Source organism: Copadichromis virginalis, linkage group LG2 (genome assembly GCF_057382275.1).
Source record: "Copadichromis virginalis isolate Kocher_CV1m ecotype Utaka linkage group LG2, C_Virginalis_male_GT1.1, whole genome shotgun sequence".
Classification (NCBI taxonomy): domain Eukaryota; kingdom Metazoa; phylum Chordata; class Actinopteri; order Cichliformes; family Cichlidae; genus Copadichromis; species Copadichromis virginalis.
The window spans coordinates 39,055,945-39,073,637 of record NC_140619.1 but is presented as its reverse complement, the minus strand read 5'-3'; the positions used below and the strand labels follow the sequence as shown (position 1 = coordinate 39,073,637).

The window sequence follows — 17,693 nt, the reverse complement described above, 5'->3', positions numbered from 1 at the left end:
GCATGGAAGAGTTTTATATTACTGTAGTCATACGCACAGTAATTTGCAGATGTTCACTACATGCATAACAATCACAGTCAAACCTTATAAACATACTCCTTTTTTTAATCACACACAAAACAGTGAAAGGCAGAAAATCTGATCATCTTAAATAACTGAAAAAAATGGATAAAGAGGACAAGCCTGTTTGGATATTCAGCTCCCATAAATGACACACCTGTGCGCTCTCAATTGTAGCTCCTGCACTTCAGTGTTTTGCTTCTGTTTCATTTTGTCCTCTTTTAAATTAAATGGCAATTTCAGGCTCTAAATTAAACTTCACAGCATAAACTGTAAACCATCTCACTAGCTGCTAATCTTTGTTCATACTTAATCCAGTTTGTTTTCTTGTGTTTCACTGAGGTAAGTTTTACCCTCTCACACAGAAAGAAAAGATGCTACCTAATCTTTCAAAGAGGAGTGGTGAAGGTCACATGCAAAGGAAAAAAAGCTTTCTTCTCTTCCGTGCCCTCCAGATGCAGTTTAGGAAGTGAGATATCCTTTACTATGGTAAACTGATACTGATTTCCAGATCGCAGCAGGAGGATAGAGGAGACAATGAGGCACAAATCAGAGAAATAGGAAAGGTCTCTACCATGTATTTATAGGAGCTGAGACAGAAGTAAACATTTGCTTTAGTATTATTAAATGATGTAGTTCTCTTTCCATTTGTCAGTCTGTCCTGTTCTACTTCTTGTTTGCCTTCCAGTTTACTGTCCTGTATCTGTTCTTGTCTTCATGTTTACCTCTGACTTTGTTTCTTGTTTTGGATTTGTTTTTTCGTAGTCCACTTTGGATCACTTGCTTGTTCTCTGCAGTCTTCTTATGTCTTCTTTGTTCTTTTTGTTGAGCTGGTGACTTGTGCATATGATCTAAGCCTGAACATGGAAATATTCTGTAACTAAAGCATGTGTTTAGTTTTTGTATTTTGGCTGTTATTAAATATAATTACCTTAAAAAAATTAAAGAATCAACATCTTTTTCTTCAGTTTTTTAATGAAGCAAAAAAAAATGTCACTTGTTTGATACCAAAAAACTGTCACAACAACATGAAGAAAAAAAAGTTGTGCTATACTTTCACCATGAAGGAATGTGAGTTGCAGGAATGGATGTGAGTTCGGACTCAAAAACAACTTTCCTAAAATTGAATGGAAATACTGCAGCCATCACAGACTTGTCTGACTGCTGAGCACTGAAAGCACATGATTAAAACACTGTTGCTTTTAAAATACTGTGAAACACTTTGTCATTTTTTTTGTGCAATATAATGCTGTGTGTGGTGAAGTCTTAGCCGCGGTTCCTACTGTTGCTGAAGGCTTTCATTTCAAATTAACATAGCCACCTTCACATGCTGGCATTTTGTTTGCGTTTTGTTCAACAAAGTGCTGGAAACAGTCCTCAGAGAATTTGGTCCATACTAATATGTTAGCATTACACAGTTCCTGTTATCCACTGAGCATTTTCAAAGCAGTTGGAAACAGTTGGTAATTGGTGTAAAATGGATATGTTATGAAAGGAAATCCTTCTCTAGATCATACTTCTATTTTACAGGCATATTTCCACCTCAGTAGATTTAATTCTGTTACAAGCAAATGGGATTTTACAATTTCTCTTCAATTTAAGTGTCCTTTTGCAGCATCTATACATTCTCTTATATTCTCTTGTCTCCCCAGCTGTTCTATTCAGTCACTTTCATCATCTCCTGGAAATAGTTGAGCATTTTGGAAACTGTGCTTATTTGCTTTTTTTAAGGTGGACCTAAAGCAAGCAGCTTAGCATAAAAGCTAGAAAGTGAGAAACATTGTCAATGTTCACTTTACAAAACACATAATGTTTAAGAAAATGTTACTTTAAAGATGCTGAAAAGTAAAGTGTACAAATTGATACCGAGGTTATACACTCACTGGCCACTTCATAGGTTACAACTTCAGGGAACCTTGAGAACTACCTTAATTATTTGCAACATAGTTTAAGGAAGGTTTTGGATAAATTCTTAATACAGCATCACACCGTTGCTGCAGATTAGTCAGCTGCACACACATGATGCTAATCGCCTGTTCCACCACATCCCAAAGGTGCTCTATGTTCTTGTTTTCACCAAATTCTGACCAAACCATCTTCATCTGATCATCAAACCAGGCAATCTTTCTATTATCCAATTTTGGTCAGTCCACATGAATCATAGTTTCAGTTCCCCATTTTTAGCTGAGAGGAGTGGCACTCAGTGTGGTCTACTGCTACTATAGACCATCTGATTCAAGATTGAATGCATCTGGTCATTCTCCTCTGACCTCAGGCCATCAAAAACGTATTTTGTCCCAGGGAACTGCCACTCACTGCATATTTTCTCTTTGCCAAACCATTCTCTGTAAACCCTAGAGATGGTTGTGTGGGGAAAATCCCCAGTGAATCAGCAGTTTCTGAAATACTCAGACCAGCCCATCTAACATAAATAACCATGCCATGTTCAAAGTCACTTAAAACACTAATTCTTACCCAGTCTGCTGCAGGTGGAAATTAACCAGGTCATCTTTAACATGTCTACATGCCTGCCGTGACTAGCTAGGCAGATATTTCCATCAACAACTGAACTGATATACTTTATGAAGTGGCTGGTAAGTGTGTGTTGGTCTATTTCTTGGCAAAGATTGCATTTTTATTAGCAGATCTGTCAATTTCTTCATGCCAATAAACAATCAGTATGTAACCCGTGTAAAATGATCAATTATTTTTGCACAAGGGTGGCTGTAGCTCAGGTGGTAGAGCAGGTCATCTACTGATCGGGAGGTTGGTGGTTCGATTCCCGGCTTCCCCTAGTCTGCATGCCAAATATCCTTGGGCAAGATACTAACCCGAAATTGCTCTCCGATGCATTCATCGGAGTATGAATTTGTGTGAATGTCAGTTGTGCTTGTGTGAATGGGTGAATGCACAAGTTGTGTAAAGCGCTTTGAGTGCTCAGAAGAGTGGAAAAGCGCTATATAAGAACCAGTCCATTTACCACAAATTAAAAAAGTTAAAATATGTTAATTTGCAAATTCAACCATTCCTTGTATATAGATTTTCTCATCCAAGCTAGTTACTTTGTTTTAAACTAATCAGCTGCTGAATCCGTCTTTTTGTTGTTTTCTAAATCTTAAACTTATCATTTTACACTTTGCAAGCTAAGCACACTTCCCAGAATGTTAAACTAATCTTTTCTTCTCCTCTTTCCTGATGACAACTCCTCACAAGCTTTGTCTAGAAAACTCTTTGATTTTATCTTCATTAAAACAGCACATGAAAATTAAGAACCATCATCTAAGTTCTGACATCATTTTTCTCTCTGAAACCATTCAGTCCAACGTTACAATACGTAGCGTGCTCACCGACTGTTTTCAACAACTTTTGTTGCTTTTAGGAAAAATAAGTACAAAAGCATACTATTAAAAAAGGTCCCAGCATCCTCTCAACAAGACCGGCACATATAACAAACATTATAAAACGATCACGCAAACGCACACATACGCACACACTCACACATGATGCTCTTTACCCCTCTCTGTTTAGAAGTAAAGAAGCCAGAAAACTACAGCTGATAATAAGTGTTCTGATGTATAGGATAATATTTTAAAATGACTGGTTTACAAAAAAGTATTAATACAACTTGATTTTTCCCTTTTTTCACCACCAGAGAACTTGAAAGACAAACTTACATTAGAAGAAAACACACAGCCATTGTCTTGAAATAATAATAAAACAAAATATGATATTACAAATAAATTAAAAACAGCAATACATTACACTGATATAAGCAACCCAACTTGGTTTGAGCTTTTACATTCAAAATCAGCCCATTGTTTGGTTTCAAGAGTCACACTTTTGCCTTTTTCAAATGTTTCCAAGCCAAAGTATGGCGCTTTAATTGAAAAAACTTTATCTTACTGCTTTAAAAAGATGGAAAAATTAATTAAACGAACCACAGCTAAACTGAACTCCAATGTACTGAAACTTAATTTAAAGAGAGAAGCAGCAAACAAATGTACGTTAAATCAGCTGCTCACTGAAACTACATAGTAATTATGGGCACGGCTAATCTCTACCTCACAGACCACCAAGTGGTCACCGCCATCACCCACACATCCTGCCAATTCATTTGAAGTTTATTCCTTTGTTCCCCTTAAGACTCCCAGCACTGCACACCGTTCAGCATCTAAAGCCAATCAGTCAAACATGACACTAAAAAAATAAAAGATGATATTTTTAAGTTGTGTTTTTAATTATCAGTGTGTTTTATTTCTCATTAGTTGCTTGGGGAGTAGGAAAAATATTCAGTGCTGTAAACAGGTTTTTGATTATTGCTGAATTAGTCTGTTTTTACTGTTGTTTAATGCTGGTGTAACCGAATGGAATGGCAATTATTTTCTTAATAATGTGCTTTAGACTCCAGCATGACAGAAATTTTCCCCTCACTTCCACACTTTAATAACCAGCTATCTCCACATGGTGGCAGCAGTGACCACAAAAGGCAGAGGCAACAAAGAAAACGGGGAGAAAGAGAGCAGACCAGCTGCAGATCGAACCCGTCCCTGCCCGTTGTTTCTGTTCCACTTGGACCCGTTTCTGTCTCGGCCTCGAGGCGGCTTTGCAGGGTTGGAGGCGGGGTTATTTGAGGGTTTGGTGTAGGGTGGAGAGTAAGGCCCATAACCTGGCCAGTCATGATTGTACCTTTCGCCATGATCTCCACCTCCTGAGCCACTGCCTTCCTCACCTGAAACAGGAAAAGCACATTTTCATCTGAAATATGGAGCAGATATAAGAATATCAAGTCAAAATTTTAGGAACACTCACTGTCCATGAAGTCCATGTCCTGTCCACTCATAGCATGCCTCAGTTTATTGGTCACCACCCTCAGCTCCATGATCAGCTGCCTGGTCCTCACATCTGGACGTGCAATATCCACTTCCACCTCAGGGTTATTGATCTGGCTCACCAAACCGTCACCTGTCACATCTGGCAGGTACCTGAGCATACGCACAAAGAGGCATTCACATACATAGTAGCTTATTCTCTGCTATTTAATTTCCTTAAGAACACTAAAGGTTTATGTGCAGTGATACCCGTTGTAATCAAATCTTTAATGGCTAGGCTCTAGAGATGGTTATGGCCAATCAGTCCCTTTGCTTTAGTCCAGACAGAAACATCTCAGCAGTCATCATCTGATGGATTGCTGTGACATTTTGTACAGACACTAACAGTCCCCAGAGGATTAATCCCACTGACTCTGGTTTCATGTGGCTGCCTGGACCACTGGGCTGACATTTTCGGTACAGAGCACAATGTTTCAGCAGCTATTGGTTTGTTTTATGTCAAGCTTTATTGAATTTTTAATAATGCATGTATCACTTTTTGCTTATAAGACAGTTAGCTGCACCATATATATTTTTAAAGTTACAATCTGGAATGCCCAAAGGACATTTCACAGTTATTATCACTTATTGTATATGTGATAATACAAGATAATTATAGCACAGCCAGCACATCTGGTTTGTGACTGAAGATGGATGTGCTTTTATATAAAATGCTGACTGATGACGGTGGACAATCAGTTCCCCTCTTTCTGTGTAACACACTCACTAGTGTTTCTTCTCAAATGAGCTTGATTCATTGGTATGTACACAGAACAAGCAGACCCAGGTAGAGAACATGTGGGTGAGTGGCGGTGGCATAATTAAATAAACTCAGTTCCATCTGTTGCATCCTTCCACCTCTGCACCATCACTCACTCACTCCTCCGCCTGTACAGACCCTCCCCTCAGCAGCCTTTTGCTCTGATCTCGCTCACCTCCCCCGGGTCTGCCCGTTCCAGCAGCGGTCCTCATTAGTGACGTCGGCAGCCATCTTCTCATCGTTGCAGATGGTGTGTGGGAGGGACACCCAGAAGCCCCGCATGGGCCGCAGTCGCTCTTTCAGCTCGGTAACCTGTGTGGAGGTGGAAGGAAACTGGCTATGACTCAGACATGGTTTTAAAGTATCTTTGTATGAAAGCTGCAGGGCTGATGCTGGGTAAAGGTAAAAACCTAATACAGCTTTGCTTCTGGGTCAGCTCTTAAACGACATTTCTTTTCAGTCTTATAAACAGATATAAATATCTAATACCCCCTTCGTCTGTGCTCTGATCTGAAGCTCTTTTTATTTAGGCATTTCTATCTTGCAAGACCACACTATTCACAGAAATTCTGTCTGGGTTCTAACCACAGGACTCTCTGTTATTAGTCGCTCTGACTTATTTTAGTGTTTTGGGGGGTTTTTTTCCCTTTTTTTCCCCCTCTTGATCTGAATCAGATTCATGTGCAGAGCAAACATGTGCGACATTCTTACAGTTTTTTCCTGATATATTTAAAGAATGCTCAACACAAAAGGGTAAATTGTGCACCATTAAAACAAGTAGTATCTATTCCTGTATCAACAATGTTCCAAATTGCTCACTGTAACATGTGAAAAGTGGCACTTATCATGAACCCACCAAAAACAGTCATTCATCAGCATCTCGAACCACTTCAAAGGGTTTTATCTGGTTTCAATGTAAGCACTTTGTCTCTCTTAGTGAAAAAGCACTAAATGGCCAATGGATGGTACTTAGCAAGCACCAAATGGCAAATACAGCAGAAATACAATAATTTTAGGCCTTAGCTGATTTCTTTTCTTTTTTTTTACCTTTATTGACAGGTAAGTGCAACCCAAGATTAAGAATTCCTACTGGTACCACGTCACCGTGCTGTTTGCTCCTTACCAATCGATCCAGGTTGGTGCCTGCAGCAGTGGTGGGTTTCTCTTCAGGAGTGTAGGTGCGGAAAGGCCTCCTGTTGCCCCCGGACTCTTTGGGCGAGCGTTTGGACCTTGCTGGAGCTGGCCTGGGGTTTCCACAGCCTTGGAACACCTGAGGTACACAGCAAGAGCAGTTTTAAGATTAAGATGATTCTTCTATGTTGTGTCAAGAAAACTGTATATTCTCGAACTAATATGTGATTTCGTAGAATTTCTTCTAACAACACCTAAAGAATAAGTGCAAAAGACTCAGTGCTTTCTTCTAAGAGAAAAAAGGTAGCTTTGATGTAAGTTTTGAATTAAAGCTTAAAAAAACACCAGGGACCTTTGATTTCTGGGGAAAAGAGTCAATGACGTCTACAGACAAAAATGTTGTAACTGAACAATGTTGTAAAAGCTCCCCCTAACCTCAACAGTCACGCTCTATTAGAGTGCAGTCGCACAAAGCTGGATTGTAAAGCAGAGAGCTGTCTGTTCCTTAAAGCACTACCAACACAAACCAGGAGCTTCTCTGTTTCTAACAAGACGTGGGTGTCTCTCTGGAGGATTCACTCCTGGGATGTCTGCCATGTTTTAATCATACTCCGAGGCTATCATGTTCTCATCTTTACTGCATGCTGTCTCATTAGAAAGATTAAAAATGAAATTAAACAATAATTAAGATTACAGCTTTTGCTTGAATATCGAAGAAGATCATTTGCATGTCCTCTCAAAGGTTCAGTTAACATTTCACTCGATTGATTCACAATTGCCAAACTCTCGGAAAGCAATAAAAAAATATAACAATGCTCATTTGGTTTTCATTTTTATGTACTGATCGTCTGCTGTGCTTTCTTACTTTGCTGGAGATGCTGACACTGTTTTCCTGCATGTGCATAATGGCCTCTGACACTTTTACAGAGATAGAGTCGGCTGCAAGCTCCATGTTGAAAGGCCCCTCCAGCTTCTCTGAAACCTGGTACAGAGCATCTGAAAAACATAGAGATGGTAGGGTGATAAAGTTTGCTTTGACTTTAGTTCTCACTTTCAGGTAATATACAGAAGAAGAAAAAAACTGTGTGTAGGTGGGCTTCTGTAGAGCCTGATGAATGTCAAGACAGTGGTGTGTCTGGAATCTCCCCCCTGGCCAACCAGCTAAAAGAGTGTGATTTACATCTCTTTAAGGGGTGTTCAGTAAAATAAAGAAGCAAGCTGTCACAATATAAAGCGTGAAAAAGAGAGGAGAATGGTGGTCAGACAAAAGGCTGCATGAGGGTAAAATGGTTTTGAGTTCAGCAGGCATGGATGGAGCGATGAAAGGTAAGAGGAAGCACTCCAGATGAAAAGAAAAAATAGAGGGAATGTATGGGTTTGATGAAAGGAGAAAGGAAACACAGGAAGACAGATCAATTGTGAAGGAGCAGAGAGGCATGAATGATTAATGGAGGAGGAACTCATTAGGGAAAAGGACGTGAAAGTAAATGAGTGACAGGGGCACAAGAAAGGATGCTACTTTTTGGGATGTCTGGTTTAATTATGATGAGAATAATTCAAAGTGCTTAGACGCTGACTCTCCTATGCTTAAAGATCTAAAAATGATGCTGAAAATCAGGTTCTTCAAAAACTTTAGCTTTTTAAAATGTGCCATCCACTACCTATGAAATCACATATAAAGATACTCCATCACCCACCAATGAAATTGTTCCATTCGGTGTCCAAGTCAGCCTGATTGGCTAAGCAGCCCTTCATCACGTTAAGGCACAATGAGCGGCAGGGGCGCACGGAGGGCATACCTCGACACAGTGGGCAGTACCACTGACGCATCAGGCCACGCACACACTCTGAATCTGCAGTTAACTGAAAGCAAAGGACAGAATAAAATGGATTAAATACATAAACACACAATGACCATTACTTAACAAAGCGGTTTTACATATTTGCAGCTCCAAAAGTCAACCACAGCTGAAGAACTTCAAAGTTATGTTTAGAAAAACTAATTTACTCAGTTACCAGTTCACACTACAGGGCCAGCAGTTTAGTGTGGACTTGTCTGGATAATGATTCACTTCCTGCTGGTAACAAGATGATTTTGTTTTTGCTTCAAAGTTTAGATTAAATGTCTGATAATCTAATAAACAGGATTACTCTATAAAGTCTAGACTAACTATTGTGTTTTTGAGTGACTAGCCGTTTAAACAAGAACATAATGAAAGGATCGCAGGGGCGATCGTGGCTCAAGAGTTGGGAGTTCGCCTTGTAATCGGAAGGTTGCTGGTTTGAGCCCCGGCTCCGACGGTCTCAGTTGTTGTGTCCTTGGGCAAGACACTTCACCCGTTGCCTACTGGTGGTGGTCAGAGGGCCCGGTGGCGCCAGTGTCCGGCAGCCTCGCCTCTGTCGGTGCGCCCCAGGGTGGCTGTGGCTACAATGTAGCTGTCATCACCAGTGTGTGAATGTATGGGTGGATGACTGGATATGTAAAGGGCCTTGGGGTCCTTAGGGACTAGTAAAAGCGCTATATAAATACATCCATTTACCATATAATTGCTTGCCAGTATGCTTTAGACAGCAGAATATCATCAATGCCATCTTGGTATTAAATATTCCACTCAAGATAAGCATGAAGAGATGCTGAATAAGAGCCACTCACCTTTGTTGCTTTGTTGACAATGTCCCGACCAGTGGCAAGCCCTTGAGATAACGCTCTGGCTGCTATGAAAGCCCTCGACACCTGAATGTCAAACCAAAGATAACAGATTAGGGTCCCCCTTTGCCATCCTGCTATATAAGTACAGTATATATGAGCTCTGTAGATTTTACTATATACACACTTGTACACGAAGTTTGCGAGGGACATCCCCAAATGGTTGCAGCTGTTCGGCGTGCTTGCTGACACACTCTAGGTAGTCCTCACTGAACTGATACTGGGGGTTTACCAGAGAGAAGACCCGCTCCACAAGTCTGGACCAGAAATCTGACAGAACTTCTGCCAGACTCACACTTCCCCCTGTGAACAATAGAGTAACAGTTATACTATATAAGAATATGGTTTTTTTTCTTATCTGATAAATGCTTCGAAAAAGAGTCACTGCAGTTAGAATGGATCTCACCACGACAATGCTGTTGGAGAGTATTTAAAGACAGATTTCTCTCATCTTCTTCCAATAAAAGCTATGTTAAGCTATAAAAACCATCAGATAAATTAGTTTGGTAAGTGCGGCCATATTTGAACAGCTAGAAGGACAAAAAAACATTCTCAATATTTATATGCGCTGTTTATTTTGCATTCAGCATACAAATGACTAACTGCTGAAGTGTGTGCATTAAAATTCCAAGGTTTTTGAAGGAAAGTACAGAAAAATACTTTTATAAATACCTGATTGTTTTACTAAAGTGTTTTTCTCCTTGGCTAAACACACAGTACAAGCTATGGAGAAGTCTGATTGACATTGCTTTAAATATCTCACTTAATAATTTTTGATGCATTTGAGAAACAACAGTTTTGGGGGAAAGATGGAGATTTTAGAGCAAACTCTGTCCTTGCTTCTTTAAATAACACTCTAGCGAAGTCGCATGTCTCACTTTGGTTAAAAATATTGTAATCAAAAAAATTTATAAAACTACATAAAATTTATAAAATTTAATAAAACTTAATCCAGTTGATAAATGAACACTTTTTTTTTTAATGATAACATAAATCTGAACACTAAATGTTTTCTGCTTTAGAACATGATAGTATCCATAATGTTTTGTCTGCTTGAGTGTTTCTACAGAATGAGCATGTGAATCTCCAATCTGTAGTCTACTATACTGCCTTAAATTAGCCATACATGCTGTTTGGCAGAGAAGGACAGGCTGACTTAGCAGCCTGCAGATGGAGGAGTCAGTGAGCGGCTGTGAAGCCAAAAACAGAACGATCCGGAACAAAAATAGAAATGGTCTGGCATCTGTGGGAATCCAATTCTCGCTCTCCTTTTTTCCTCCAGTTTTTCCTGGCATGTCGGTTCCCCTCAAAAGACAATGATGCTTTTTTTATTGCTGTCTATAACTGCTGATTTACCACAACATGGACGTGGACTGTCTGAACTATACATAAATGTCAGTGTCGGAAGGAATTATTGTACCTCTTTAAACAGAGATCAGTCTTTTTAAACATTTCCCTGCAGTCATTCTTTCCTCGTGGTGGTACTGGAGCCCACTGTAGACTACATATGCCAGGCAGGTTACTTAAATTACTGTTTTAACACTGTGGAATAGAACGTGGATTTTTCCCTCTATGTTGTTTGGATTGGAAGCTAGTGATTGCCATTTGTGTTTTGGATCAGTAAACCATCATTATATCCCTAATCTCCTTCTTTTATATGGCAGAGCCAACCAAAGTCCACTCAGCAGCAAGCCTGACAACCCTGTGCACTTGGTCACTTACTGTGCACTTATTAGGGAAGTTATTTTCAAGGATTATCTGAATTTAATTTAAAACTGCATGTGTAGAACTTGCTAAAAACCATGTACAAAGTTGATTTGTGATATTCTCCTTCTCTCAGTTTGTTCTCTCTTTGATTATGTATCACTTCCTGTTCCTGTTGTTTTTCTGTCAATTTAATTAAAAACGTATACGTAACAACTTTTTTCATAGAGTAATCTTCACATGCTTTATCCAAAGCATACTCTCTGTTGATTCACTCACTAATTACATTCACAGTATTCACTGTCTCTTTAGGGATTTGCTAGCTCAACTTGTAGCCAGCTAGCTAGTAGCATGGCATTTTCACCTGTCCCTCCTGCACTTTCCTGCTCCCAGGGAAAGTGTTACTCCACAGACTCCTTTAGTAATAACGATACTTGTAATGAATGGCAGCAATCTTCCACTCCAGCTTGTTAATCAACCAAAGACTCAGACAGAGTTTTAATTCATTTCAAAGCCTGATGCTTCACCTTGCCCACCCGTGCTGGAAAACTCATAAACCAGTCATATTTGTTATCATTTATAATTTCTGTCTGAATTCTCAGACTTTTTATCTGATTTAGTGCTCAGCTCAGATAAAATAAATATTGTGGGTGATTTTAACATCCATATTAAATGTATTATTAGACTCAGTTGGCTTCTTTCACAATGTAAAAGATCCCACCCACCACCTTAATCCCACTCTAGAGCTTTTTCTGATATATAGCGTTATACTGAACATTTATCAGCATTTCCTTCAAACCCTCTTTTGTCTGATTATTTCCTAATAGCATTTAAATTTACAATGGATTACACAGCAGTAGTATATAGATTTTATCACAATAAATGTATTTATGAAAGTACTGTAACTAGGTTAAAGGATATAATTCATCCACTGTCATCTTCTCCTATGCCTTGTGCCAACACAGAGCAGAGCAGCTACCAGAACACTACTCCCACAGAGGTCGATTATCTTGTTAATTATTTTACTTCTTCACTGCATACGACTCTGGATAATGTAGCTCCTGTGAAAAAGACAGACACCTGCTATAACTCTCAAATGTGCACCTTAAAGCAGACAACTCATAAGCTGAAGAGGAAATGATGTCTCACTAATTTAGATAATCATTTATCCTGGAAACTTAGTTTGCTGCTTTATGAAAAACCCTCTTTCAAGCTAGAACATTTTATCACTGATTTATTAGGGATTAATTAGTGATTAGAGAAAATAAGAACAACTCTAGGTTTCTCTTTCAGCACTGAAAGAGTACTACAGAGCTCTGTTGTTGCAAGCATCACAAATAAAATTTTAACCATTAAAGAAAAAATTTGTCATAACCATCACACAGAAGTAGCATTATGTGCAGCTACTTTCAGTACCATTGATATTTATTTAGACTCTTTTTCTTTCTTTCCTACCATTAATCTTAAATGTGATCAACCTATTTCTATTAATCAGGTATTTACCACAGGCCTTTAATCTGGCAGTTCTTACACTGTTACTTAAAAAGCCACGATTTGACCATTTAAATTTATTCATGTAAATGGAGAGTCCTCTTCATTCACTGAGGTTAATTATGAAGTTCCGCAGAGTTCTATGCCAGGACTAATTCTGTTTGCATTATACATGCTTCCCTTAGGAAGTATCATCAGAAGGCATAGCATACATTTACACTGCTATGCAGATGACACCCAACTTTATCTATTCATGAAACCAGATAATACACACTAATTAGTTAAACTGTAGGAATGTCTTAAAGAAATAAAGACCTGGATTACCTCTAATTTTCTACTTTTAAATTCAATAAAAACTGAGGCCATTGTACTCGGCCCTAAAAGCATTACAAATACAGTATCTAACCAGATAATCTGGATGGCATTAACTTGACCTCTAGTAAGACTGTGAGGGATCTTTGAGTAGTTCTTGACCAGGATATGCCCTTCAATGGGCATATTCATGCCTCTCTTCCTTGGAACCAGCTTTCAGTTTGGAGTCATGAGAGTAAACTTTTAAGATTAGGCTTAAAATTTTCATTTTTGATAGAGCATATAGTTAGGGTTGGATAAGGTGACCCTAAATTCTCCTTTAGTTATGTTCCAATAAGTATATGCTCCTGGGGGATTTACACGATGCATTAAGTGTTTCTTCTTCAGTTGCCTTTTTCACTCGCTTTTTTTTTTGTTAGCATGTGTTTATACACCTCTCTGCGTTAAATTTTTAGTGATTCATAATGTTTCGGTCTCTTCCACAGCATGTCTCTGTCCTGTCTTCCTCCCCTTACCCCAACCGGTCGCAGCAGATGGCCCCGCCCCTCCCTGAGCCTGGTTCTGCTGAAGGTATCTTCCTGTTAAAAGGGAGTTTTTCCTTCCCACTGTCACCAAAGCATTTTCTCATAGGGGGTCATATGACTGCTGGGGCTTTCTCTTTTTTCTTTATTGTAGGATCTTTGCCTTACAGTATAAAGTAATTTAAAGCTACTGTTGTTGTGATTTAATGCTATATAAATAAAACTGAATTGAACTGAACTGAATTGAATTATTTTACAATGTCTCTGATCCAACCTAGCTGACATATCTTTGCCAAAATCATTAATTATCTCTATGACTGTCAAGGTGGACAAAGGAGTGTTAAAACCAACCAGAATAATATCTGCGAAGCTCCAGGAAAAGCTCTTGGAAGACGTGTGCGTTCTGGGTGAAGAGCAGGCCATAGGTCTTGGTAAACATCTGGTTCATAGACTTCTCTGAAAGGTCTATAAGTTCTTTGAAGAACTCTGTGCAGAGACAGAAAAAGCAGCGATTAGCTACAAACTGGTCACCCACCCTCTTTTTCTCTAATATCTCGGCCAGGTTTCTATGTAGGCGCTCCCTCACCCTCCTCCCTTCCCTGAAAGATTAACAGCTCAGATCCTGCACACTGGTAAATGGGTTTAACAAAATGTACTCTATTTAAAATCCATCTTTAAGACTCATATGCAGTCTCCCACTCCTTAAGCGTCTTTACATGACTCATCATTATATATTATATAAAAGTGTGAGGAAGGGTGATAGCAGTCTACTGCAGGTAGGAGGAGAAAGTGTAAATTCAGCTCTGTACTGTGGCTGCTACAAACCTGCAGCTGTAGACGCATTATTTGAAACAATGACTGATAAAATCTCCCAGATACAGAGCACTATAAAAATATTTGGGTTTTCCAAAAACTTTATACAAGTTTATAGATTATAAGTCATTATAAACTAGTCTTACAATTCCAGTGAAACCTTTTTTCATAAAGACTTCTATGTCTGTATAACCCTGGCAAAATCATAGCAGCATAATCATAGTTAATTCAGCTTAGACAAGCAGGTTATATATTTTTAATGGGAGGCCTCAACTGGGATTTTCTCCAGTTAAATATGGTGTTTAGCTGCATTATGGAAAATGTTATTTAGAGCAAAAAAAAAAAAAGTTACAGACTAAAATGCAGGATAGCTTGGCCCTGGTTGCTTGATTTGTATCTAGTTTTATAATCAGTCTCTTGTGAGTCGCCACTTGTATGAAAATGCCTCACAGTTGCTGAAATTACATAAGTAACAAGCATTTTAATATATTTGCTTTGCTGTGCTTCAAGCATTTAGCTGTAATTTTAATAGCGCAGAAGTATCATCTGAATTAAATTAGGAAGGTCATTTTATAATTAAAACTCACTGGTTTAATTTTGGGGAGGGTCATTTTTTCACAAACTATGGTATCAAAAGTAATAACTAGCTTTTAATCAGCTTCAAATCAAATAATGTTCCCATTACAAACACAAGAACTACTAAGGTGTCAGCCTCTCACCGTCAAACCTGCGGTGTCTCTGGGTAAAGGTGGTCAAGAGAAACTGGCTGTTGTCTGAAACTGCTTTGAGGAAGTCCCTTTCACTCTGCTGGGCCAGAGTCTCCTCCATCTGACTGGAGCAGCAAGTGTAGTCCTGAGGACAGAGCCGCAGGTGCTCACCTGGAACAAACATAAAAGAAAGGCCATAAGAGAAAGCAAGGATTGATCCCACAGTTAAACCTATGGTGAGAAATCTGATTCCCTTGGGGTTTTTTTTAACTATATGTAATTATATGCTTCTACTTTATATATGCACTTGGTTTTGTGAAGCACTTTGTGCTGTTTTTATGACTAAAATGTATTATTAAGTGCAAGGCCAATTTCCATTATGGAGGTCAAAGCTGATTTTTTTTTAGTTTGAAAGTCAATTCCTCTACTTGTCAGTCCATTCAGTGGGGAAATCTTATTAAAGATAACGCTGTGGTAGAAAAAATTTAATTTCCATGCATGAATTATTCAACTTCAATCTGTCTTTCTTTGTCAGCCCAGGTTGGGTCTTTGATATGTCTGAGGTAATGATATATGCAAACCACACACAGGAGGGGGAGATGGGGGGGGGGGGGGGGGGGGGGGATAACACAGGAGTACTCAAAATATGCAAAAGCCTTGAATTCTTTGTTTCTATCATATTGCATCCGACATGAATATTGCGCCTGTTAATAGAGCCGAAAGTCTGATTCCTAACTCCACCCTGGCCGATGTTCCTCTCTGCCTCTTTTGTTCTCCCTGTGTCTCTCACTATTAGCCCTCTCTCATCCCTCTATTTCCATTGCTAAACTGCCTCCCTTCATCCTTCACTCTCCCAGCCATCTGCTCCCCTGGCCCACGGGACAGTGAGCCAAGACTCAGGCAGTGATAGCCCAACATACACACACACATGCACACACACACACCAAATAAAATCTATTCTGCAGTTGCCTCACACACTAAGCTAAATTGCTGTGAAAGAAAAGGAGGGGGGAAAAAACACTTCAAACATACATTTTATTCACAATCACTTTTAAAAGCAGCTCTATGTGTGTCTGAGAGGAGCAGACACATCCGCTCACTGATTTACATGCAAAGCTAAACCTCCAAGAAGTAAGCTACATCTTCACTCTGTCATTTGCACCCTCACATGATCAGACATTTTTATTTTGAACAATTTAACATCTAAAATCCACTTTCTTGTACCCCCCTCCTCTGTTCTACCCCATCACCAACTTCAAATTATTCAAAATCTAAGTGTTTGTAATCCGCATCCAATCTTCTCATTCTCAAAATAAGATTATCAGCGGTGAACAGAGCCTATGGGTGTATATGCAGGGATTTAACAGTGAGCCAGTAGGCAAAGACTAATTAGGGGCGAGGTTCTTTGTTGCACCGGTGTTGGCAATTTGCTCATCCCCTTAATCATCCAATTTAAACCGCACAGAGAGGAGGAGGGGGCGGGTGTAATTTGTTTTAAACCATACTGCATTGTTTCTCTTGGGGGGTAAAAACTCACCGTGGTGATCCTACAACGGCTCTCTGGGGCGTTTAGTGAGTTTGGAGCCACCTTGTACTTCTTTATCACTTTTCTACAGAGATTTGTTGCGTTTGTGTTTATAGGGCATTTCCTGCTACAATATTCCCTTAAAGATGCTTGCAGTGCGGAGCAGTGAGTTTACACTGACCTTAATGTGCATTATGTTATTTTTATCCCATGCTGATGCGCCTACATTTCTGCTGCGACATAACTGCACCCTACCCTGAAATTTACAATTAAACCTTCCCTATATATATATATATATATATATATATATATATATTATATATAACAATTTTTTTTTATATATATTTTTATATCATATCATTACAGACTGCCCTATGTGGGTCCCGAGAACTGTATGCTTTAATTTATTCCCGCTTTGCGGTATAGGAACCGTCTTACCAGAAATTTGAGTCAGCGGAGCGGTGCTTGTGCTGTACCCCTTCTCCAAGTACACCTGCCTGGTGTCCGAGCAGCTTCTCCCCGCTGCAGCCAAAGGGCTCCGGGTCCCTAAAAGGGCAGCAGCCGTGCAAAGAAGTACCAGCAGCCGACGACTGGGAAAAGACACCCTGGTATCCATCCTCACTGCAGGACTTGGTGGGGGAAAAAAAGCAGACTCCAGTAAAGGATAAAGCCAGACTGTGGTTGCAGCAGCTTATAAATGAATGAATGTCTGGCCGGTTTGGATGCACGCAAAAGTGTAAGGAGTAACGGGATCCCAAATCGTCAGTCGTTTGAAACAGTCATAGTTTTTCCCCAATAAGTGCAATAAACATCCGGGCCGGGCTTTTACATCACAGACAGGCCTGCGTTTCCATCGGCCGTGTTCATTTAATTTGTCCTTCCTGGGAGACCCGCTGTTGTACGTAAATACATGGGAGTGTGAAAGAGGCGCTCCCGGCCCACAGCATCATCTGACAGGCAAACTGCGTCAAACACTCGGGACGTAACCAGGGTGATACCGGAAGGAGGGCTGCTGTCAAAATAAAAGGGGATGCTTGTAGTTGATGGGACAGCCAGAAAGACTACGTAAGGACATAACAAAAACAACAACCGTA

The 17,693-nt window shown here is 39.6% G+C and overlaps 1 protein-coding gene across 1 annotated transcript; it reads right to left on the bottom strand.

The window, feature by feature from the left end:
* Nucleotides 1-709: 709 nt before the first annotated feature.
* gpc2 (glypican 2) lies at nt 710-17,573 on the bottom strand. The gene is made up of 11 exons (XM_085434261.1): nt 17,038-17,573; nt 15,087-15,245; nt 13,906-14,040; nt 9,654-9,829; nt 9,473-9,553; nt 8,517-8,682; nt 7,685-7,815; nt 6,812-6,958; nt 5,864-6,000; nt 4,870-5,042; nt 710-4,789 (listed from the first exon to the last, which is right to left on the bottom strand). The coding sequence occupies exons 1-11, from the start codon at nt 17,213-17,215 to the stop codon at nt 4,512-4,514; spliced, it is 1,761 nt and encodes a 586-aa protein (XP_085290387.1). The 5' UTR covers nt 17,216-17,573; the 3' UTR covers nt 710-4,511.
* Between the last annotated feature and the right edge of the window lie 120 nt (nt 17,574-17,693).